Genomic DNA, 24,101 nt, shown 5'->3' with positions numbered 1-24,101 from the left:
ATGAAAGCCACCAGTGTGCTAATGAAGAGGCTCACTTATCCAAGGAGAGTATGAATGGGGGAAGCGAGGCAGCCGATGAGGGTATCACTATTGCTAAGGTAGTTGAGGAGCAGTCAAGTATGGTTCAAGAGGTAGATGAACAAAGTGAACCAAGTACAACAAGGGGGTCCAGAAGGAAGAAAGCTAAGTCACAGAAGGCAACTTCGGTGACTAGGAGCACCAGGTCTTCCCTCCGTCATTAATATGTCGAGCTTCTTTTGGAATGTGCGCGGTTTCAACAAACCATTGAAACATTCCGTGATGAAAGAGTGGCTCAGCAATAAGGATATGAAGTTTGGTTGTATTTTGGAAACAAGAGTAAATGAGGGAAAGGCAGGAAGGATTTTGGGTTCGGTGTTTAAGGATTGGTCTTCGATGACCAACTACGAGCACAATCAGGGAGGTAGAATTTGGTTGTTGTAGAGAGACACTGTTCGGTTGACTCCAGTATACAAGACTGATCAGCTGATCACTGTCTCTGTCTCTTTGGAAAATGAGGAAGAGTTTTTCTCTACATTTGTCTATGCTAGTAATGAGGTGGAAGGCAGGAAGCAGCTGTGGGAAGATTTATGTCACCATCATGACTCTCCTCTATTTCAAAACAAAGTGTGGTTGATTATGGGGGATTTCAACGAGATACTTGAAATGGGAGAGCACTCGGGGGGTGATAGTCTGCTTCGAGCTCCGAATGGTATGAGGGATTTTCAGAGGATGGCTCTCCACTGTCGTCTCTCAGATATGGGGTATCAGGGGCCTTTATTCACCTGGTGTAATAAAAGAGAAGAAGGATTGATCTGTAAGAAGCTTGATAGGGTCCTTATAAACGATGTGGCAATGGTTAAGTTTGCGAATGCATATTCAGTGTTTGCACCTGGCGGTTGCTCTGACCACATGCGGTGTCAGATTCTCTTCCTTCAGGGTGTGGAGAAGATCAGACGACCGTTTAAATATGTAAATGCTATAGGAAGGTTGCCAAGCTTTCTACCTATGGTGAAGGAGTACTGGGAGTCGACGGACGTGCTCTTCCATTCTACTTCAGCTATGTATCAGTTTTCTAAGAAGCTTAAAAATCTAAAGCCAATGATCAGGGAACTTGGCAGAGAAAAGCTGGGGAATCTATCTAAACGTGCTTCTGAAGCGTATAACACTCTTTGTGAGAAGCAGCAAAACACACTTGCCAACCCAAATACGGTGGCGATGAATGAGGAAGCTACTGCGTATGAGAAGTGGCTCCATGTGGCAGAGTTAGAAGAGGACTTTCTAAAGCAGAAATCAAAGCTCCATTGGTTAGATGTGGGAGACCAAAACAACAAGACTTTCCACAATTCGATCAAGACAAGACAAGCTCAAAACACCTTGAGGGAGGTTAAATGTCAGGATGGAAGGATAGTAAACACTCACCAGGAGATAAAGGTTGAGGCAGAGGGTTTCTTCTCAGATGTTCTAAATAAAGTTCCAAGCCGGTTCCAAGTTGCTTCGGTGGAGGAACTGAGGGAGCTAATTGAGTTTCAGTGTACCTCTGTTGACTGTAGTTTGTTGGAAGCTGAGGTCTCGGCGGAGGATATAAGGAAGGTGTTATTCTCCATGCCGTCAAATAAATCCCCAGGACCGGATGGATTTCCGGCGGAATTCTACAAAACAACATGGCCGGTGATAGCTCATGACTTCACCACCGCGGTTCAATCTGTCTTCCGTCTGGGGTTTCTACCGAAAGGAGTAAACTCAACAATTCTGGCTTTGGTTCCCAAGAAGAATGATGCAACGGAGATGAGAGACTACAGACCTATTGCGTGCTGCAATGTGCTGTACAAGGTTGTATCGAAGATTCTTGCAAATCGTCTGAAGTTACTCTTACCAAGGATCATAGCTGAGAACCAATCCGCTTTCGTAAAAGGAAGACTGCTGATGGAAAATGTCTTACTAGCTTCAGAACTGGTCAAGGGCTACCACAAAGAATCTGTTTCCCCCCGGTGTGCTATGAAAATAGACATCTCTAAGGCGTTTGATTCGGTCCAGTGGCAATTTATTATCAACGGGTTACTGGCTATGGGATTTCCGGAGAGGTTCATACATTGGATAAAACTTTGTATCACCACCCCCTCCTTCTCGGTTCAAGTACAAGGCGAACTGGCGGGTTATTTCCAAAGCAGTAGGGGTCTGAGACAAGGCTGCTCCCTCTCCCCCTATCTGTTTGTTCTCTGTATGAACGTCCTGTCCCTGAAAATGGACAAAGCAATGAGAGAGGGAAAATTCAGTCCTCATCCTCGATGTCAGTCCCTACAGCTTACTCATCTGTGTTTTGCGGATGACTTGATTGTGTTTGTTGAAGGTACAAAATGTTCGGTAGAGGGGGCTCTTACAGTGTTTGATGAATTTGAATTGTGGTCAGGACTCTCTATCAGTTTAGAGAAATCGACAATCTTCATGGCAGGAGTATCAGTGGTTGAAAGATGCAGGATTTTGACGAACTTTCCCTTCGCAGTGGGAGAACTTCCAGTCAGATATTTGGGACTTCCCCTGCTAACGCAAGCTATGAGAGGTCAAGACTACTTGCCTCTCCTAGAAAAGATCAGAGGTCGTATATGTACTTGGACAAGCAGATTTCTTTCCTATGCAGGGAGACTGCAGCTGATCCAGTCTGTGCTAGTGAGTATAATTAACTTCTGGTCAGCGGTTTTTCGCCTACCAAGTCAATGCATAAGGGAAATTGAGCAACTCTGTTCAGCTTTCCTCTGGTCAGGCCCGACACTAAAGACCTCAGGTGCAAAGGTGGCATGGGTGGAGGTCAGTAAACCAACAAACGAGGGAGGTCTGGGGATTAGATCTTTAAAAGAAGTTAATTTCGTCTATGGGTTGAAGCTTATTTGGAGGATGCTAGTTGGTGGCTCGCTGTGGGGCAAATGGGTTCAAGGAAACCTTCTCAAAAGGAAAAGCTTCTGGGAAGTTAAGGAAAGTTCACAGATTGGCTCTTGGATTTTCAGGAAAATGCTTAAGATATGGTCTGTTGCTAAGACATTCTATATGAAAGCAGTGGGGAATGGGAGACATACTTCTTTTTGGTATGACAAGTGGACTAAGCTGGGAGTGATGTCGGATCTCCTTGGAGACAGAGGGGTTTTGGATCTGGGTATCAGGTGAGAAGCCACAGTGGAGGAAGTTCTCTGCAATAACAGAAGTAGAAAACGACATAGAAGAGTTTTGTTGAATGATATTGAGAAAGAATTGGAAATAATCAAAGCAAAGCAGAGAGCAGATGATAAGGATGTCGATCTGTGGAGAGGGAACATGGGATTCAAGCACAAATTCTCCACTCATGTGACTTGGCAGCTAACAAGACCACCAGGGACTCAATGCACTTGGAGCAGGGGTATCTGGTTCTCTCAGGCAAATCCCAAATTTGCTTTCATGGCTTGGTTAGCGCTTCGGGATAGGCTTTCCACCATGGATCGAGTTTCGAACTGGAGTCAAGGGGTGGACACGACCTGTGTACTTTGCAAAAATGATACTGAAACAAAGAAGCACATGTTCTTTGAGTGCAGCTTCTCCTCACGTATTTGGGAAACTATCACCAAAGGGATACTGCTCAACACTTACTCTACTCGTTGGGATGACATTATCAGGCAGATCACAAGCCAGTCTATGGAGAAGAAGAAGATGTTTGCTCTTCGCTATGCTTTTCAGACTGCCTTGTACATGATATGGACAGAACGCAACAAGAGGCGTCATGGTGAACAGCCTCTCCCATTATAGGTCTTGGCAAAGCTGATTGATAAAGCTATCAGGAACAAGCTCAGTTTGGTACAGTCCAAAGGAGTAAGGGGGTTGGAAGGTATGCTGCAGTACTGGTTTGGCACAAGGACGTAATTAGGATTCTGGCTAATGGCTAGGTTTTTAGGAGTTTTGAAGCATTTGAAGCATAGGTTGCTGTAAAGAAAGGGTTTGGAAATAGGAGTAGAAGTCTATTTAGATAAAGTATCACTTGATGTAAAAAAATTATTTTTTGATGAATAAAATTTAACATTCATTCAAAAAAAAAAAATGTTGAACCAAAGTTCCTTTCTGAGTCTGAAAAGAGTAGTATGAACACAGAGCTCAGCTGGGCAAGCAACTTGAGATGCATACCAGTTTTTGCAGCAGCTTTTGTGTTGTTTCTTTCATTCTTTGTTTTGGAGCTTTTGTTAAAGGAAAACTAATTTCAGTTTGAAAAATTTGCTTGTCTCTCTTGGAAATAACAGCATTGGTCAATTGTATATTGTGTTGTAAATACTCATTCTTGTATTTATGTTCAAGCAATGTATCTCAGCTATTGTTTTTATTTACCTCTACAAAAACAAAATTATCCAACATTTTTTTATCAACAGTATCCAACTATAAAGTGATTTCCTAAAATTTAAGGTGGACTAATATGTAACCAAAATAGTATCTGACTTGATTAGGTAAAACTTTTCAACAAATATTTGTTGCAGTTTAACTTTCTTCTATAAAATAAGACGGTAAGACTTCTCTATTCATCACTCTCACACAATCAACAACATAAAAGGAGAAGATTTTGAGATTACAATAAGCAAAATGGAGAAAACGTCTCTCAAACTTGTCTTCCTGTTCTCCCTCACAATCATGGTCTTTTGTATGCTTCTTCTTCTATATACTAAGACATGTTCATCTTTGTTATCTAATTTTTGCTTTGGTTTTGTAACATGTAATTAAAGTTTGTGGTGTTGTCTTTGTGAAGGTTCGTCTTTAGGTGATGCAAGAGAGATGGCGAAGGAAGAAGTGAATTGCATCGATGGCAAATGTCCTGATGGAAAGAAGAACTGTAACTGCTTTCATTGGGGACTCTTAAGGAGAATTTTAACCAAAAAAAAAAAAAAAAAATGAAAAAAGCAAAAAAAAAAAGAAAGAACCGGGTCTTAAACTAGACTTTCTAGGATTGGTAAGGAACGACCAACCCTTAATTGCTTTCTCTTTTTCGCCGCCGGCGAAAACCATCGACGATGAACACTTAACGGAGGTGTCCATGAAGTTGAGCGAGGATTTCACCAAGAAGCTGAGATTTTCAGAAGAGGGTGAAAGAATTCGAAAACTCGAGAGATCTTGGAGTAAACTCGAAGATTCCGTCGAATTCGACGAGGAAGAGGAAGGAGGAGAGGAAGAAGAGTTCTCGTTTGCTTGTGTAAACGCAGAAGGATCTAGCGATCTCCTTTTCGATCAAAACGACGGCGTTTCGGAGACCGACGACGAGGAGATTAACCAGCCGCGTCTTAGAAAAGTGTTCGTGGAATCTCACATTCCAACTGAAAAGCTACGACCTTTATTCAGTTTCTGTGGGAATCTCACATTGCAATTTGTGTCCATGATCATTGTTTTGTAAAGTGTTGTTTTTATATTGTCTTCAGTGTTCGTGTCCACTTTTTATCTTCATTTCTTTTGTAAAGTGTTGTTTTTATATTGTCTTTTGTTGTGTGTTTGTTTGTTATTCAGTCTCCTGATGATATGAAGTGTATGGCTGTTGAAGCTATTCTTCTTCTGCAAGAGAAGATAAATGATGATGATGAGGAGACTGTTAAGATGCAACTTCTTGTTCCTTCCTAGGTTATTGGATGTGTTATAGGTAGAAGCGGCTCTGTCATAACCCAAATCAGGAAAAGAACCAATGCCAGTATCCGTATCTCGAAAGAGAATAACGATGATCTTGTTGAGGTTATTATGATCCTTACCAAAGTTCAAATCTTTTCTCCTTCTTTTGCTTTATATTCAACTTCGAAATCTCTTGTAATCGTTAGGTATCTGGTGAACTCAGCAGTGTGAGAGATGCTCTCTTTCAGATTGTTCTATGACTTAGAGAGGATGTTTTAGGAGATAGAGGCAGTGTCTCTGCTAGGAATCCTCCTCCTGCAAGATCTGATCATTCCGGTTTCACACTTCCTCCTTTTGTATCTTCTGTTCCAGAATATGCTTCTGTAGATTTTGATCAGAGGCGAGAGACAGAGGAAAGCAGCTTGGGAATGGTTTCTTTAGACAGATTCTATGGTTATGAAAGTAGTTTCCCGGTAAGCTCACATTTTGAGTTCTTCTGATTGTCTTGGTGGCCGATGCCATACTCATGTCTTAGTTTAATTCATAAACAGGCAAGAGACCATGGTTTGGTATCAGTCGGTCCATACTCATATGGAGGGTAAGTTTTGCAAACTACAACAAAGAACTTGGCTTCTTCTTTATCACTTTGTTTCAAATGGTTTAAAACTTTTTTTTTCTCGTGTATTAGTTTTTGTTTGTCTTCTCAAATACTTGTAAAAATCTAAAACACTTTCATTTTACCAATTGGTTCAATTTCTAAAAAAAAAAAAAAAAATTAAGAACCTCGCTCGTAGAGGTTCTCCCATTAGATCTTCTCAAAACTAATTATAATATTAAAGGTTCTAAACTATTTAAAGTACACAATTAATAATTAAATTAATTTTAAGAACCCATTAAAGACTCTAACCAATGGAGGTGTTCTAACGTTTGATGTCGGCTCGTCTTGGTGATCAACTATGGATCTGGAAGTCGTATAGAATGGATCCATTTGTACCTTCGAACTTTGGATCAGCTTTTTAGCAAAGATGTGTTTTGTAATATTCCCCACAGACAACGGCGAAATGTGAATCCTAAAACTACATTAGGTATTTGAGGGTGTTTGTATGTAAAAATTAGGGAAGAAAGATTTTAGGGCACAATTCCCTTAGAAACAACAACAATGTAATCATGTTTAAGAACAAAGAACTAAGTGAGGTCAATATGAAAGATAGCGTGATGTCAAGTCAATGTATGCATGAATGTCCATCTCCCTCGTCATGATCATCCTTATATACTCGCTTCATCTGTTGATGTTTCCAGCATCTTGTCCTCCACTTGATCACTTGGTGCCCGAAGATCTCAGGATTCCCTTTACTTCTTCGAGACCGAGTTAGAGTCAACTATCGAGCTCGAATCCTAACTCTTCTTCTTTGATAGGTATCTTATTATGGGGTTTTCTCATATCTAATGACTTTCATCTACCTTCTCTCAGCTTTGTTTTTTTTTTTCAAATTTATTATAAAAGATTGGTAATACTTATGTTTGTCTGATTCCCCAAAAAGATAGATTTTAAAAGGCGATTGGTCCATACATTCTGGAAACAGCAGCCATGCATGCAAATGATGCAATCACGTACGTTCTTTTTCTCGAGTTTCCTTTCAAGTCTATTTCTTGCTCTTCCCACCATGCTTGCGTATCACAACAACCTCTATAAACAGATAAGAGCTTCCACATCTTTTGGCCAGTGCAAGAAAATGGAGCACATCTATCAATTTCCAACAGCGCCTTGTCCTCTTCACAGGTCTTGTAATGTTGCTATCTCTTGTTTTTTTTTTGAATTATACAGGGGTATCCTGGTCCCACAGAAGTGGTCCAGACTATTCACGTGTTGCCACGCGTCGGTTCTCTGTTACTGGCAATGCCGAAATGTTAATTCTCCAGTGGCCGGGACTCGAATCCTGATGGCTTGACCGTATTGGACTTTTTACCCTCAAGTTAATCACCGCTAGGCCACAAGCCCTGGTTATTGTTGCTATCTCTTGGTTCATGTAAGCTAAGTTTTATACTATAATCCCTCTCTTTCTTCTGTCTTCTCCTTGGCACTAATCTTTACACCAGCTCCACATTTGATTTCTCACCGTTGCAGGCTTGCAGCTTTGTGAAGTGCAACCTTGGACGGTTCCGGTGCTAGAAGAAGATCATTACTCTCAACGCAAGAAACTTGATGACTAATTATGAAAACCACACTGCTCGTCCCAGGAAGCTCCTGCTATCTCCCGGTAACTCATAGACACTGATTGGCTTCATATATCCATTAAGATCAGACTCTGTATTATGTTTTATTAAACACTAAAGAGACATATTTAGACAATTTCATAACATTTCGTTATAATAATGTTTATTCATCTTAGACATACTAGTCTCTGTTTTATGTTTTAATAATAATGTTTATTCATCTTAGACATACTAGTCTCTGTTTTATGTTTTAATAATAATGTTTATTCATCTTAGACATACTAGTCTCTGTTTTATGTTTTAATAATAATGTTTATTCATCTTAGGCATACTAGTCTCTGTTTTATGTTTTATAAACCTCAAATGTCTTGATCCTTTTTACATTTTGGGTTAACTAAATCAGGTCGGGGTTGACCCTTCTCTATGCTAGGGATGAGTCTTCATTCTTTTTTTTGTGCTTTGTTATGAATGAGAGCAAGATAGAGAGAGTGATACTTACAGATAAAGTTTTCGACATTTCCAACGAATTTGTAACGAATTCCCGACAAATTTTGTCATGTTCTCGGGAGTTCATCACAATACTTGAAATTTCCAAATTGGCTATAAAACGGTTATAAAAATTTGCCGGAACTTTTTGATGGATTCTTGACGAATTGAACATCTTTCTCAAGAATTACAACGACTAATTAACGGATAAATGTTCTCTCGGAGTCCGTCAAAATTATATACCAACATACTATTTTGTCGATAATTACTCACGAGTTAAGTTTTGGAATTTTTGTTGATAATTACCGAAGAAAGTCTGACAAAAGTCCAACTGAAAATTTCGCCAATATTTTGTTGGTAATTCTTTAGTAACTTTTGAGGAAGTGGTTTACGTCGGGAATCTGCCAAGGATTGTTTGTTTAATTTTTGTAGTGATTGTTACCTAAAGAGAGAATGAAAGTACTTTGAGAAGAAGGCCTGCGGTGACGTGGAAAAGAGAAAATGATCAAACCATTGGGTTTTAAAAAAAAAATATATTAAAAAATCGGTAGGTCTCACACCATTTTAAAAGCCGGCTTCTTTCTCCTCCTAGGTAACAGGCGGGGTTTGAAGAGTTTGTGGCCTGTTCGCGGGTCCCACCACTTGGTTCTCTATTTATTTTATTAAAAAAAAAAATCCTAAGAACCTAATTTAAAGAAGCAGAGCGTTAATGATGTTCTAAGCATGATAAAATGATGTGGGAAAGTAGGACTGGTTAAAAAACCCGGATCCGAAGAACCGAACCGAACCTGATCTGAAAAAGTAGTACTGAATCCGAACCGAAATTGATTAAATATCCAAACGGGTTCAAAATTTTGGTATCTAAATAACCGAAACCGAATCCGACCCGAACCGAAATATTTCGGGTACCCGAATGTAACCGAAATAGATTTATATACCTAAATATATTTATTATTTTTAGATTTAATGTATATTAAAAACATCCAAAATATATAAAATATTTTTAAGTTGTCTAAAATACTCAAAAATATACATAAATAGTCAAAAGTAAATGTCTAAAATAGCTAAAATATATTCAAAACACCAAAATACTTGAAATATCTATTGATTTTCTATCAAAATATTTAAATCAAACCAATTTATATGTTAATTTTAGGTATTTTGACATATATTATACAAATTTATATGTAATATATTATTTTCTTTTATAGATTTACAGAAATTTTAAGCATATAATGAATATGAAAATTTTAAAAAATATTTAAATGGGTTATCCGAACCCGAACCCGAACCGACCCCGTAAAGATCCGAACCGAACCCGAACCGATTTTTAGAAATACCCGAATGGGGCTGAAATCATTAAATCCGAAAATACGAAACCCGAATAGATCCGAACCGAACCCGAATGAATACCCGAACGCCCATCCCTATGGGAAAGACTTTGAGAAGAAGACTTTATATGATGTGAAAAATGTTTGAAATATGAAAATATGCAACTTGAAACTATGGAATATGAGAAAAATGATAAACATGATTTCTTTTTAATTTTTTATCATCAATAGGGTAATTAAAAAATAGGAAAGATAATGAGGTACCTTAAATAATATTTTGTAATAATTGAGGGTGAAATTTTCAAATATACATATGGGAATTAACAATCTAACCATATATGTATTTTCTGAAAATTGATGTGACCATTTGTCACTGTTTTGGACATTATCTTCCTTTTTGTAGAGAGAGAGAAAGATTTATTAAATAGAATAGAACATAATAATTTCATACAAAATAGAAAAAATGTTAGATTTCTATTCTATAAGTACTAAATAGAAATAAACATCATAATTTTGTAAAAAAACACAACATATAAAATTTTCTAAATATATGTTTGTTTTAAAATTTCAAAACATGATATATTTTTTAAAAGTAAATAAAATATCTGAATAGTTGTTTTATAGAATGCTAAAATTAAATAAAATAAGAAGGAACAATGATGAAGGGTAAAATGGCAAATATTATATAAATACATAATAATTTTTTTGTTATGATCATTTTCTTAATTAATGTGTTTGTTTTTGTTATTGACCCTAATTTTTCTTAAATGATGTGGGAAATACTTTGAGAAGAAGACTTTATATATGTGAAAAATGTTTGAAATATGAAAAAGTGACCTGAAACTATGGAATATGAGAGAAAAAAGTAAAAGGCAAATAGGGCTATTTTTCCTTTTTTTTATCATCAATAGGGTAATTTAAAATAGAAAAGATAATGAGGTAATTAAATAATATTTTTTAATAATTGAGGGTGAACTTTTCTTCACCACGCTATTGTCCCCAACTCCCAGCACGATATCTTTTCTACAGATTTAAGGGTGGCTTACTATTTTGATTATATATATGTGTGTAAGTGTATGCTAAGTTTATAAATGCAACAATCCATTACCTATTCTTGTAAATCAGAGTAATCTTGACATTCTATCGTCTCGAGCAAGATTCTTATCCAAGTTCAGGTAATTTTTTCTCAAGCTTATCTCATCTCGATATGCGTGATCGCTTTGCTTTTAATTATTACAAATAATATATTATACTAAATTTTGATCGTTATTATCAAAGCGCATAAATTTATATTGATCAATTTGATTAAAAAAGCATGAATCTATATTAGAAAAAAAATTATTTTAAAAATTATTTTATTATAATATTTAAATTTCAAGTAGTGTTTTTATATCTGATTCAGATCTGTGGTCAAACAATAGACCCAACGATCATAACATGTATATAGCATATGTTAACATATATAATTTTTAATATTATTAATTTTCTGAATTTTTTTAAAGTTCTATATAAATATACATATATGAGAATCAAAATAGTATAATTTGACTATTTAGATTCGTTCTCCATTATTTTTAAATAATTTTAATGTTTTAAAACTACATATAACTTTTAGGGTAATTTTCGCAGTTACATTTTTTAAAAATATTTTATCACAAAAATAGACCTAAAAATAAAATAACCAAAATAGCTCTTTTTTATTTTGAAAATTTTAATATTTTTTAAAATTTTAAATTTTTTTTTTTGAATTCATCCCAAAAATCCAACCCTTTAACTCTAAACCCTAAATCTTTGATTAGTAACCCTAATGATATAAATGCACATTTATCTTTTTATAAAATATGTTTTGGTCATTTTCCTCCGGTCTATTTTTTTGTGAAAATAAATTAAAAAAAAACTATCTAAGAGAATTTCTCTAATTTTTAATGATAAAAAAATATTTGATAATATTTTGCTGAAGAATATTATTGATGTGTTAAGTTAAAGGATTTTACACACATTAATAGATTGTTTGCTAAAAAAATTGTTTACGTATTCAGGTATTTCTGATGTAGTTGTAATATCAATTTATGTACTAAATATTCATTTTCAAACATTAAAACTTCATAAAATTTTCATTATTATTTTTATTAAAAACATAGATCGTTTTTTGTTTAGTGTTTATAAGAAAAAACTCTAAACTGCAAACAATAATATTCTCAAAAATATTATATAAAAAGTTATAGTGAATACTTTTATAGAAAATTGTTGTAAATATCTTTTAGAATAATAAATACTAGAGTTTGATCCACACGAACATACATATATTTTTTCATTTTATAATTGTATAACTTTGATATTATCATAAAAAAAATTAAATATATGATTTATTTAGTTTTCAAGATTATATGATTTTTAATTTTTTTACTAAATTAATTCAATATTTTATAAAAATAAATTTGAGTTTTGGTAAGATTTTTATGTTTTCTCAATAGATCCTGTTATAATTTAAAATAAAAATTAAATTTATAATTAAAATTGATTTGTCATTAATTATTAAAATTTCAAATTTTTCTAATCACATATTTTGTAAAATAATACATGCATAAACTAAAGGTTAGTTATATACTATTATATTTTGCATATAATTATTTATAGATAAAATATTGCTGTGAATTTCAAAATAAATAAAATGATAATATGTAATTGTAGATATAAATTTTTAAAATATGTTAATAGTTTTAACTTTTGTATAAATATTACATAGTTTAAAAGTTTTTGGTAGGATTTTGTTAGATTTTTTCTTAACAAATTTTGTTATAACTAAAAATAAAATTCAAAATTTTAATTAAAATTGATGTCTTATTAATATTTTTATTGATTAGTAATGTAAATAATCAAATATGTCACATCAAATAGTTATTTATATGGTTATGACTTGTCAACAGTAAATAAAATATATGATTCAAAATTAATAGAATAGATAGTGATCCGTTTTGAAAAGAAAATGATAAAAGAGAGAGATTATATTGATTTGGTTATTGTTTTAGTTTTAATATGTCTTCTAAATTAATTATTTAGTTGATAATAATTAATAATGCTATGCATAATATAGGAGTTGCATAGCATTTTAATTATCTCGAGCGAAACCAAGAGCAGAATCTTACGAAATAATCTTGGTTTTCTATATGTTAATTTATACTTCGCGCCCACTAAGGAAAGCATTAAACATTTTCCTAGGGCATAATTTTGCAACTAAATTAATTTAGATCGGTTTCAGAATTGATAGTAGACGACTAGACATGATGTTTGGGGACTTCATAGTTAGATAGTGCACTAGGGATGAACATCCTATAAGTGATTTGAATCCAAGTTTAACACTCTTTAATGTATATAGCTTTTATATGCAATAACTGTAGAAAAATGATTATTAGCTAAACAGATAATATGCCACCTCATTTACACACTAGACAAAAATAATATATTAAAAACTATATGTACTGTATGACTTACATGTCAACGTCTTTGAACTATTATTTGTTATGTTGCTAGCACAATCAACATACTTCCATTAAAGTGTATTTAGATTTATAACGCAGTAATTCCTGATGATGCTTACTGCTTAGCATATTTTAATATGTTATTTTATGTTCTCTAATGTATAATTTTGCGTTTTGAATGTTTGATATGTATGTGTCCATTTTGTTTTTGATCATTTGAATGTGTTATGATCTGTTTAAAAAAAAAATTCATTTGGTGATGCCAAATTCCAAATCCAACACATTTTTGATATCAAAATTATATAGTTTGTTGTTATGTGATATATATAGTTTGGTGGTGTATTGTGTTGTGGTGTATTGTTCGTATAGCTGCCAAACATTTTTTATATTATACCTATTGTTTATATGTATAGAACAAATGAATCACTAGTAACTAATTTATCTGTTTTTATAATATGTTTGAAACAGTGACAAAAGTAAATTAGTTCTAAAAAACAGTAAGCCAAAACTAAAATAAATTTTTATTTGCTTAGTAAATCTAAGAATGGAAAGAACAGTTCTGTAAATACTTTGCCTTAATTTTCTTGATTTTTCCTTTCCAGATTAGCTCAAGTATAAAGGTCAATGGCGGCAGGATTAGTCTGTTGTTTAATGTCGAAATACTTGAGTTCCGATAAGAATGGAACCAACGAACAAAACCTGAGTTTTTACACATCCGCTTGTGAAGAAGATCCAGAGCTCAAATCCTTTGATTCTTCGCTTGACCAACGACTTAGCAAATTGAAGAGGTCGCTCACAACAGGAGGCAAGACTGGAAATAATTCCCTAAACGCAGTCAAGTCGGTGTGCGGGTTTCTAGTTGAAGTGAACCAAAATTTGGCCGAGAACATTATCGCCAACAAAGATTTATTGAAGAGCGAAGATCTAACGTCTTTGGTTGGCCTCTATCATGAGAGTTCCACGAGTACTCTAGATCTATTTAATACAGTGAGGAACTGCACCAATAAGGCAAAGTTAAGCATTGTGATCATTCAAATCGCGATCCAACAGTTTGGAAAAGAGTCGATGGATACAGAGCTTGGAGGAAAAAAGAAGAAGTACGCCGAAACATTAGAGGAGCTGAATAAGGTCAAAGCTATGGGAGATCCTTTTGGTGACGAGTTCAAGGAAAAGTTGGAGTCTGTACGCGCGGAGCACCTTATGCTTTTAGAGAAGCTCGGTGAGCTGGAGAAGAAACTTGAAAAACAACAGGATAAATTAAAGAAAAAGAGGAAATTGACCACTATTGCTTTCGCTTCTGTGGCTGCGTCTATCTTGGCCATAGAGGTTTGTGCATGCTGTGTAGTACCTCAGGCTGCGTTAAATGGTGTGGTTCAGGGTGCGGCTGGGTTGACCCAGCTGATGGCAACTGGAGGACTATATGCCAATGCTAAGATGAAGAATCGTGAGAAGGATTTGGATAGACAGAAAGAGGTGGTCGATATTATGTTTGACAATACGAATGTCAACATCCAAGGGACAAATACGATAAACAGCCTAGTGGACAAGCTTATTGACAGTCTCTCATTGATTTTGGTGAATGTGGAGCGTGCTGTGGTGAAAAGAGAAGAGGAGGCCGTAAAACCTGTGATGGACCTAATCCGTGACGAAGTGGAAGCGTTTGCTACGGCAATCAAGGAAGTTGGTGAAGCTGTGGCTACGTGTAACTCATGTGTGGCTTCGGGGAAACTACAAGTTCTGGAACACATAACCAATTCAATGTCATCTAAAGGGAAGAAGAAGTAAACTATCCAATGTATTTGTCGTTTATATTAATGTTTGAAGTGTGCTATACTCGTGTTTCTTGTGTGAATTGGGTTTTTACGTCTCATTGTTCTTTCAGTTTGTCAGAGCATCTCCAATGTAAAACTCCATTTTTTCCTTCAAAATAGAGTAAAAGTGAAAATAGAATAAAATTGCTTCAACCCTACTCCATTTCCCACTCCATTATGAAGTGATGAACAAACAAAAAATAAACTACTTCATTTATGGAGTAAATTTCATTATGGAGTGAGATATGGAGTTGGGTTGGAGCATTACTTACTCCATATCCACTTTTACTCCATTTTAGAGAAAAAAATGGAGTTGGGATGGAGATGCTCTCATGTCGGCCATATCCATCATATACGATAGGATCGGTTTATGTACGTTTAACTACATTAATTTTATATTATATTTTATATCTTTTTATCTATTAAAATAGATATCATGATTTTTTTAGTGTATATATTATATATTTTAAAATGAACAAAATTGTTTACATTAGTTTTTTGTATTTGTATAACGAAATTCTAACAATATATTGAATTCTCTTTCTATTCCACCAATATTAAACTAAATTAAGAGAAAGATATTGCCAAAATTCCATGGATAAAACTAAATTATAATACTATTTTATACTAGTAAGAAATAAAGGTTAGTGATCTCATGATACATACCTGTTTACACTTTCCCAAGGTTATTTGACACCCCTGTAGTTCTGCAATGAAACACTCACTTATCAATACTATTAAAACATAAACATTTTTATGTACTTACAAATAATCTAGGTTGAACCATTAAATTAATTTAATTTTATTGTATTTTTGACGTACCGTATTAATTATTATTAAATATACAATCTAACCTCAATATAACCTCAGATAATGGGATCCACTAATAAAACAAATCGCGTATAACAAATCTTACGTAATCATTTGATTTTCCTTTTTTGTCAAATTTTACATTTTACATTTAACTTATATCTATATCATTTGTTTCTAATTATTAGTTATGCACTTCTTATATTATAAATTTTACTAACTATTATAAGGTATGTAGTGTTTATTTTCTATGTCTTTGAACAAAAAAAATTGATAATATAATTTGGTTATGCTTCAATTTTTGATATAGTTTAGAATGATTATAATACAAATTAAATTATTATTATTATAAACGTATATGATGAATATACATCAATAGTTAAAAGTTATTATTTTCAGTAACTATAGACATTTCTCTAATTCTTTTATCACCCTACGTTATTATTTTTATTCGATAATTATAGACACCATATCTTATGCTCAATAATATATAGACCTATAATATTTAGATATCAATTATCAAAATTAGTAAGCATATATCATACAACATATTATACTATATCATTTTACATTATATAGTTCAAATTTTTATAAAATCTTTTTTTTTTGTCATCAAATTTTTATAAAATCAAATTTGATTAAAACACTTTAGCAAATCATCTGTCAAAACAAAATTATTTATATATATATTAAGTTAAATTAATTTTTATATGAATACCTATAGTAAAATTTTGTTATTTAAGAAAATTTTAAATACTATTAAAATACAAATTTATACTATTAAATTAACTAAAATCTGCCAAATAAATTTTAATTTACACCAATTCAACAAATGTAACTCTTATAAAATGCACACAAAATATAATGAGAGAGAGTAGGTCTGGGCATTCGGTTCTTCCGATCGGATACATGTCAGTTCCTTTCGGGTTTTGGTCCTTTGAGTCTTACAAATTTTGACCCAATTAGATATCTGGAAATTTTTGGTTTAGGTTCGGATCAGTTCTTTTTGAGTCTAGGTCTCTTCGGTTCCATAATTTAAGTACCTCTAAAATACTTATAATTTTTTGATAATTAGTGGATCTGGTTCGTGTCTAGTATTTAGAACCCGAAAAATACTCCAAGTACCACCCCCCCCCCCCCCAAATATTTGAAACCAAAAAATATTCAAATACCGAAAGATACAAAATCTCAAATAAACTAATATATAAACTATATAATTTTATGCAGAATCTCATGTAACTAATATATATATATTATATAATTTTAAACAAATTCTTTGCTTCAATATAATAAGATTTGTTACATAATACTGTATAACATCCTAAAGTTTTAATTCATATCAAAAATTTATCAATCTTTTGTTTATAATTAAAAACAAAAAAAAAACCCGCGCTTTCAAAGCGCGGATCAAAATCTAGTCAATATTATTAAAATATAAATAATTTTTATCTACTTATAAATAGTCTAGGTTGGATTATATTTTACCGGGTTCCTATTATCTCTACCTAGGTCTAACTTAATTATTATTAAATATATATCATATCCTAAAATTAAGGAACAAAATAACTAATCTATTTTTTTTAAATAATGAATTCAGTTTATATTAACACTAAATTTAAGTAACTAATCAATTATATATTTTTATTAATAAAAATAATTTTATATTCCTACTGATTCATATATATATATACAAATGTACTTTAATCCAAATGCAAGAAACAAATTCTTCAAAAACCCTCACCAAATACATAATAATATAATTTTATATATAGTGTATTAAAATTATATGTATACATATTTGATGAAGTAAATATTAATAGCTTGCTACTATCAAGATTTAATTATATGATGGCATATGTTATTATTGATATTTTTATAAGTATAGTTGTATGGATTATTCCAACAAAAATGTAAATAGTTATCAAATATAAACCTAATGAAACAAAACATAAAACACATTGTAAGTTAGGCTTGGGCGTTCAGGTACCCGTTGGGATATATGTTGGCTATTTTGAAGTTATGTTCTAATTTATATCACATCCTAGGTCTCATATTGATAAATTTGTAAGTACTGACCGGATATAAAAATATATTGAATTCATTTTCTATTTTACCAATATAAAACCCAATTAAGAGAAAAATATTTCCGTAATTCCGTAAATAAAATTATATTATTAAACTAATTTATAGTAAGAAATAAAGGTTAGTAATCTCGTGATCTAAACAGACCTGCTTACACTTTTCCAAGGTTATCTTGACACCCATGTAGTTCTGCAGTGAAACACTCAATTATACCAAGATTAAGGTCGATGCAAAGAAAGCTGTTAACCATCTACATAAGACATATGTAACATAACATTTTATTTGGATTAACATCCAAACACATAATATGAATAAACAACACATGTTCAAAAACAATGTCAATAAATTATAAATGTATTACATTATAAAATAAAAATATCCACGCGGAGGCAATAAACAAATTAAATAGAAAAATATAAATGGTTGGATGTATAAACAAATATAGTAAATACTAAATACTAAATAAACAAATACAAAATATTATTTAATTAGATTATTAAATAGGCATATAATTATACCATAAATATTAAATAATTAGGTGGTGGTATTCAATTATGTATTTTAATTGAGTTTAAATCTAAGCAAAATCCACTGTTATTTGAACAATGGTTCTAAATTTTATTTTTAAATCTAATGTTATTGGATATGATATTTATAAATCTAATTTAAAATCTGGTGCTATTTAATGAATGATTTAAATCCAAATTTTAAAATTTAGTGTTATTCAACTTCAACAGATTTAAAAATTCTTTGTATTTAAAATTGATTTCAAATCAATTGTGGTGGATTTTTATGAACAAGTGATTGAAATCAAAGTTTAAGGTATACTGCAGAGATTTTAGGATTCATCAACTAAATCTATGTTTAAATTAACAATTTTAATTTATTACAAAACTTGCCAATAGATTTTAAATTACTCATTGAATAACACCTCCTTAGATTTAAACAAATACAATAAAAATTGGTCTATATAGTAACCATAAAATCAAATGGCAAATAATCTACGTAACATATCACTTTAATTGACTTAACATCCAAACACAATATGAACAATCAACACATGGTCAAGCATTTAAAAAATCAATAAATTATAAATGTATTACATTACAAAAGTAAATCACTTAAGCGGACGCAATAACAAACTAAATAGAAAATATAAATTAGTTCGATTAAACAAACAAACATAATTATAAAATTATAACATAAAAATAAAATATTATTTATTACAAAGTGAAATACACCCACTCGGTTGAGGAGATCAAGATCTAGTATCTCATTATATTAAGTGAACTAAAATTAACATAAACATAAATCTAGAATTTTAGTTCATTTTAAATATAGATTATGAAATATATTTATATAATAATCTAAAGCAAAGAAATTTAATATTGTTAATTATGTATATTTTAAATTGGATAATTAAAATCAAATTTAGATTTTAAAATTGTCAATTACAAAAATAACCTTAATGAATTATGTTATAAATAATTACCATTACTAAATTATTAATTTTTCTTTATAATTTTCTATTTGGTTTTTAGCTTTAATTTCTCTTTAAAGACTCACATAAATAACAAAAATAAAGACATATAATATATATATATATATAATTTATTTTTCATATTTAAAAATAAAATATCTATTAGTCTTAAATTTATTGATTTTTATACATGAAACATAGTTTCACATAAAATAATATGGTATTTTCTTTCTAAAAGAAAATAATATATTTTTAAATCTAACATTTAAAACTAAAATAAATATAACAAAAACTAATGAGTTGTGATTAGAACAAAAAAATAGTTGTTCCCTTTATTTCTTCGAACCGAGTCAGAGTCAACTATCATGCTCGAATCCTAAGATTAGTAATGCATTTTTTGTTTGTTCACAACAGAATAATTCATTCCATTTTGTAGTAAATTTTGCAGTAAGGTTGGAGATGCTCTAACTCTCGTACTCGGCCCATCTGCGTGTTCTCAGGCCTAGATGTATAAGCGTCCACTTCTACACGAGGAAGATGAAGTGATATGGAAAAACTTTGAGAATAAAGTTTTAAATGATGTAGAAAAGGATTGAAAGATGAGAAGATGTGACCTGGAAGGCTAGAAGCCTAGAACTATGGCAGGAGAAGAAAAATAAAAAATCAATTGAGGTAATTTAGAAACATGAAGGATAATCATTTATGATAGATAAAAGACAAAATGAACCATGTTGTCAACAAAAAAAAGACCAGTTGAACCCAATCAGTTTCTTCTCTGCGTTATTAACCCCAACTTGCAGCACAATGCACGTCTTTTCCACAGTTTCGACGAAACGGTGAACTTTTCTTCCCCGCGTTATTGTCCCCAACTTCCAGCACGATCCACCTCTTTTTCACAGTTTCAAGCGTCGCTGGCTATTGATTATATATATATATATGTGTGTTTTGCTAAGTTTGTAACTGCAACAATCCAGTGTCTTGAGCAAGATTCTCTTATCCAAGTTCAGTTAATTTTTTTTTTTCAAACCTATCTCATCTTGATATGGGTAATCTCTCTGCTTTTCAGTATTACGATTAGTATATTATAAACGTGCCCTGAGCGGGATTAATATTTTTTTGAACAGAAAAAATTGAGACTTTATAGTTAGACATTTTAATCATGAGAAATTGTTTAAACTTAGTACCACTTTTCATGTTCACTTATAATCGTAGAGTTTAACTAATCTAGATTTATGGTTTAAGATTTTAATAAATATATAAATAAATACTTAAAATTTAAAATAGTTTCAAAAAAGATTTTCGAATTTCAAAATGAAAAATTTCAAAACAAATCGAAACAATTCAAAAAGAAAATTTAATAAAAAAGTTTGAATTGGAAAACGTATAATTCGAAAACTATAATTTATTTTTTATAACTTTTATTTATTTAAAAATAATTTATATTTATGTATCTATAAAGAAAAAGTTGAAGAGTATTTTGCCTCTTTAATGAATAAAGTATTTGTGAAAATATCTTTTAATAAAGGTAAACATGAATAATTATACAAAAAATAAGGTAAAAGTAAAATTTTCCTTTTAAACATTCCCATAGTGCATAATTTTGTAACTAAATTAATTTAGATCTGTTTCAGAAATGATACTAGACGTGATGTTTGGAACTTTATAGTTAGATAGTGCACTAGTGGTGAACAATTTATAACTGATTTGAATCCAAGTTTAACAGTTTTAAATATATATAATGTATATATAGCTTATATTTGCAATAACTGTAGAAAATGTCCTTCATTTCTTTATTTATTTTTAAAAACTTAGACTAGTTCGATATTTTTCATATTAATAGTTTTCAACAAAAAAATACTTATTGATTGGAGAAATTATACAGAAAAAGATTTATAGCTATACGAACAATATGCCACTACATGACCAAAATTCATTTAGTAAAAACTATACAAACTATATGAATCAAATGATAACATGTTAAATTATAATGTGTTATGTTGCTAACACAATTAACATAATTTGATAGCCATTAAAGATTATTAGTTTTGTAACCCGATAATCATGATGATGATGCTTAATATATACTCCATATTTTAACATATTATCTGATATTCGTTAATATATAACATTGCATTTTGAAATTTTGATATATGTTGTTCATTTTGTTTTTGATCATTTAAATATGTGTTATGATCTGTTTCTTAAATAAAATTTTATTTGGTGATGCCAAATTCTAAAACCGCAACATTTTTTTGATATCAAAATTATATTTTATTGTGTTAACAACATAACACATATTTAAATGATCTATATAGTTAGTGTAGTTTTCAGAGATGTTGTCATGTGATCTATATAGTTAGTGTAGTTTTCTATATATTATGTTTGTCTAGATGTTTCGTGTAATTCACAATCATGTTTTTTTCATATTATACCTATTGTTTTATATGTTTACAACAAAATAACAGTGAACAGTGAACAAAATAACTTATTTGTTCTTTATAATATGTTTAGAACAGTGAACAAAATAAATTAGTTCTATAAAAACAGTGAACAAAAATAAATAAATTTTTTTTTGAATAGGAAATCTAAGAATGATAAGAACAGTTTTGTGAATACATTGCCTTAATTTTCTTGATTTTTGTTTTTTTTGTTTCCAGATTAGCTTAACTATCAAGTCAATGGGGGCTGTTGGATTAGTCTCTCAGCTACTATTGAAATATTCAAGTTACGATGAGGATGAAACCAACGAACGAAGCATGTGTTTGTACACATCCGCTTGTGAAGAAGATCCAGAGCTCAAGTCATTTGGTTCTTCGCTTGACCGACAATTTAGCGAGTTGAAGACCTCGCTCGCTCTTACAGGAGGCAAGACTGAAAACTATCCCATAAACGCAGTCAAATCGGTGTGCGGGTTTCTAGTTGAAATGAACCAAAAGATGGGCGAGAGCATTCTCGCCAGCAAAGATGCATTTAAGAACGAAGAGCTAAGGTCTTTGGTTGATCTCTATTATGAGAGTTCCACGAAGACTTTAGATCTATTTAATACAGTGGGGAGCTCCGCCAATAAAGCAAAATTAAGCATTGTGATCATCCGAACGGCGATCCAACAGTTCGAAAAAGAGTCCAAGGACACAGATCTTGGAGGAAACAAGAAGAAGTACGAGGATACATTAGAGGAGCTGAACAAGGTTAAAGCTATGGGAGATCCTTTTGGTGACGAGTATAAGAATCAGATGAAGTCTGTACGCGAGGAGCAGCTTATTCTTTTAAAGAAGTTCCATGAGCTGGCGGTGAAGCTTGATAGTAAAAAGAAGATATTAAAGAGAAAGAGGAGATGGGTGACTATTGTTTACGCTACTGCGGCTATGTCTTTTTTGGCTGTAGAGATTTGTCTATTCATAGTCATACCTCCGTTGGGGTTGTATACTGCGCTTGGGGTTGCGACTGGGTTGAACTACGTGATTGGAACTGTAGGAGTATTGGTCCATAAGGTGTTGAAGAAACGTGAGAAGGATTTGGATAAACAGAAAGAGGTGGTCAATAAAATGAAGGACAACACGAATGTCAACATCCAAGCGACAAATACGATACATAGCCTAGTCGAGAAGCTTATTAACAGTCTCTCGTTGATTTTAGGGTCAGTGGAGCGTGCTGTGGTGAAAAAAGAAGAGGAGGCCGTAAAACCTGTGATGGACCTAATCCGTGACGAAGTGGATACGTTTGCTACGGCAATCAAGGAAGTTGGTGAAGCTGTGGCTACGTATAGCACATGTGTGGCTTCTGGGAAACTGCAAGTTCTGGAACACATAACCAATTCAATGTCATCGAAAGGGAAGAAACTACACGTTTTGGAACGCATAACCAATAAAATGTCATCGAAAGGGAAGAAGAAATAAACTATCCAATGCCTTTGGGAATGAACCCACGATTATCAGAAAAAAAAAACTATTCAATGTATTTATACTTTTATATTAATGTTTGAAGTGTGCGAAACTCTTGTTTTATGTGTGAATCATAATTGGCTTTACGTCTTATTGTCCTTTCAGTTTGTCATGTCGGCCATATCCATCATATACGATAGGATCGGTTTATGTACGTTTAAACAAATTAATATTGTATTATATATATATATATATATTTGTTTTTTTTTAAATGAAATTTAAAATTTATTGATCAGAATTAAAAGTAGTCATATACAGTAAAACCTCTATAAATTAATAATGTTGTTACTTTGAAATTTTATTAATTTATAGAGATATAATTTAAAAAAAATTCCTTATTTATATTTTTTATTTTAGGATATATTTATTCTAAAATAAAAAAAATATTTGATTTTATTGTATAAACATTTATTGTTATTTGTTTTCTGAAATTTAACATTTATTGTTATTTTTTTTGAAATTTAACATTTATATTATTTTTATTATATTATTTAGTTTACATAATATATATTGCATAGAACTTAAATGTGATTTTAGATATAATATTACTAAATCTCATCAAAATATATTAAATGTTAATAAAAATATAAAGATAATTTCATTATGAATATAAAACAAACAATGTAATAATAGGTTCTTACTGATATAAAATATGTATACATATAAATTATTAATTTATAAATAATTTTAATGAGACCATATATTTACATAGAATTTTCTAAAAAATTATTATTTTATCGATTTGTGTCAAATTTTGAACCGGCCCAAGTTAGGACCAACGAAATTTATTAATTTATAGAAATTATTAATTTATCGAGTACTAATTTATAGATATTCTACCGTACAATGTG

The 24,101-nt window shown here is 31.6% G+C and overlaps 2 protein-coding genes and 1 pseudogene across 2 annotated transcripts; all 3 read left to right on the top strand.

Moving 5' to 3' along the window:
• Window positions 1-4,243, top strand: part of LOC106298055 — a 6,945-nt pseudogene extending 2,702 nt beyond the window's left edge.
• A 6,514-nt stretch (window positions 4,244-10,757) lies between these two features.
• Window positions 10,758-14,911, top strand: LOC106298054 (UPF0496 protein At5g66660-like). The gene is made up of 2 exons (XM_013734158.1): window positions 10,758-10,822; window positions 13,729-14,911. The coding sequence occupies exon 2, from the start codon at window positions 13,751-13,753 to the stop codon at window positions 14,909-14,911; it is 1,161 nt and encodes a 386-aa protein (XP_013589612.1). The 5' UTR covers window positions 10,758-10,822; window positions 13,729-13,750.
• A 7,058-nt stretch (window positions 14,912-21,969) lies between these two features.
• LOC106299299 (UPF0496 protein At5g66660-like) lies at window positions 21,970-23,478 on the top strand. The gene has a single exon (XM_013735410.1). It carries the CDS (start codon window positions 21,988-21,990, stop codon window positions 23,203-23,205), a length of 1,218 nt encoding a protein of 405 aa, XP_013590864.1. The 5' UTR covers window positions 21,970-21,987; the 3' UTR covers window positions 23,206-23,478.
• The last annotated feature ends 623 nt before the right edge of the window (window positions 23,479-24,101 follow it).

This window comes from Brassica oleracea, chromosome C6 (genome assembly GCF_000695525.1).
Source record: "Brassica oleracea var. oleracea cultivar TO1000 chromosome C6, BOL, whole genome shotgun sequence".
Classification (NCBI taxonomy): Eukaryota; Viridiplantae; Streptophyta; class Magnoliopsida; order Brassicales; family Brassicaceae; genus Brassica; species Brassica oleracea.
Note: the sequence above shows the minus strand (reverse complement) of the source record. Positions and strands in the feature narration are given on the sequence as shown.

What these genes read in the sequence shown, in the direction of transcription:
- LOC106298054 (XM_013734158.1), top strand. Translation starts at nt 13,751, where the DNA reads ATGGCGGCAGGATTAGTCTGTTGTTTAATGTCGAAATACTTGAGTTCC.
- LOC106299299 (XM_013735410.1), top strand. Translation starts at nt 21,988, where the DNA reads ATGGGGGCTGTTGGATTAGTCTCTCAGCTACTATTGAAATATTCAAGT.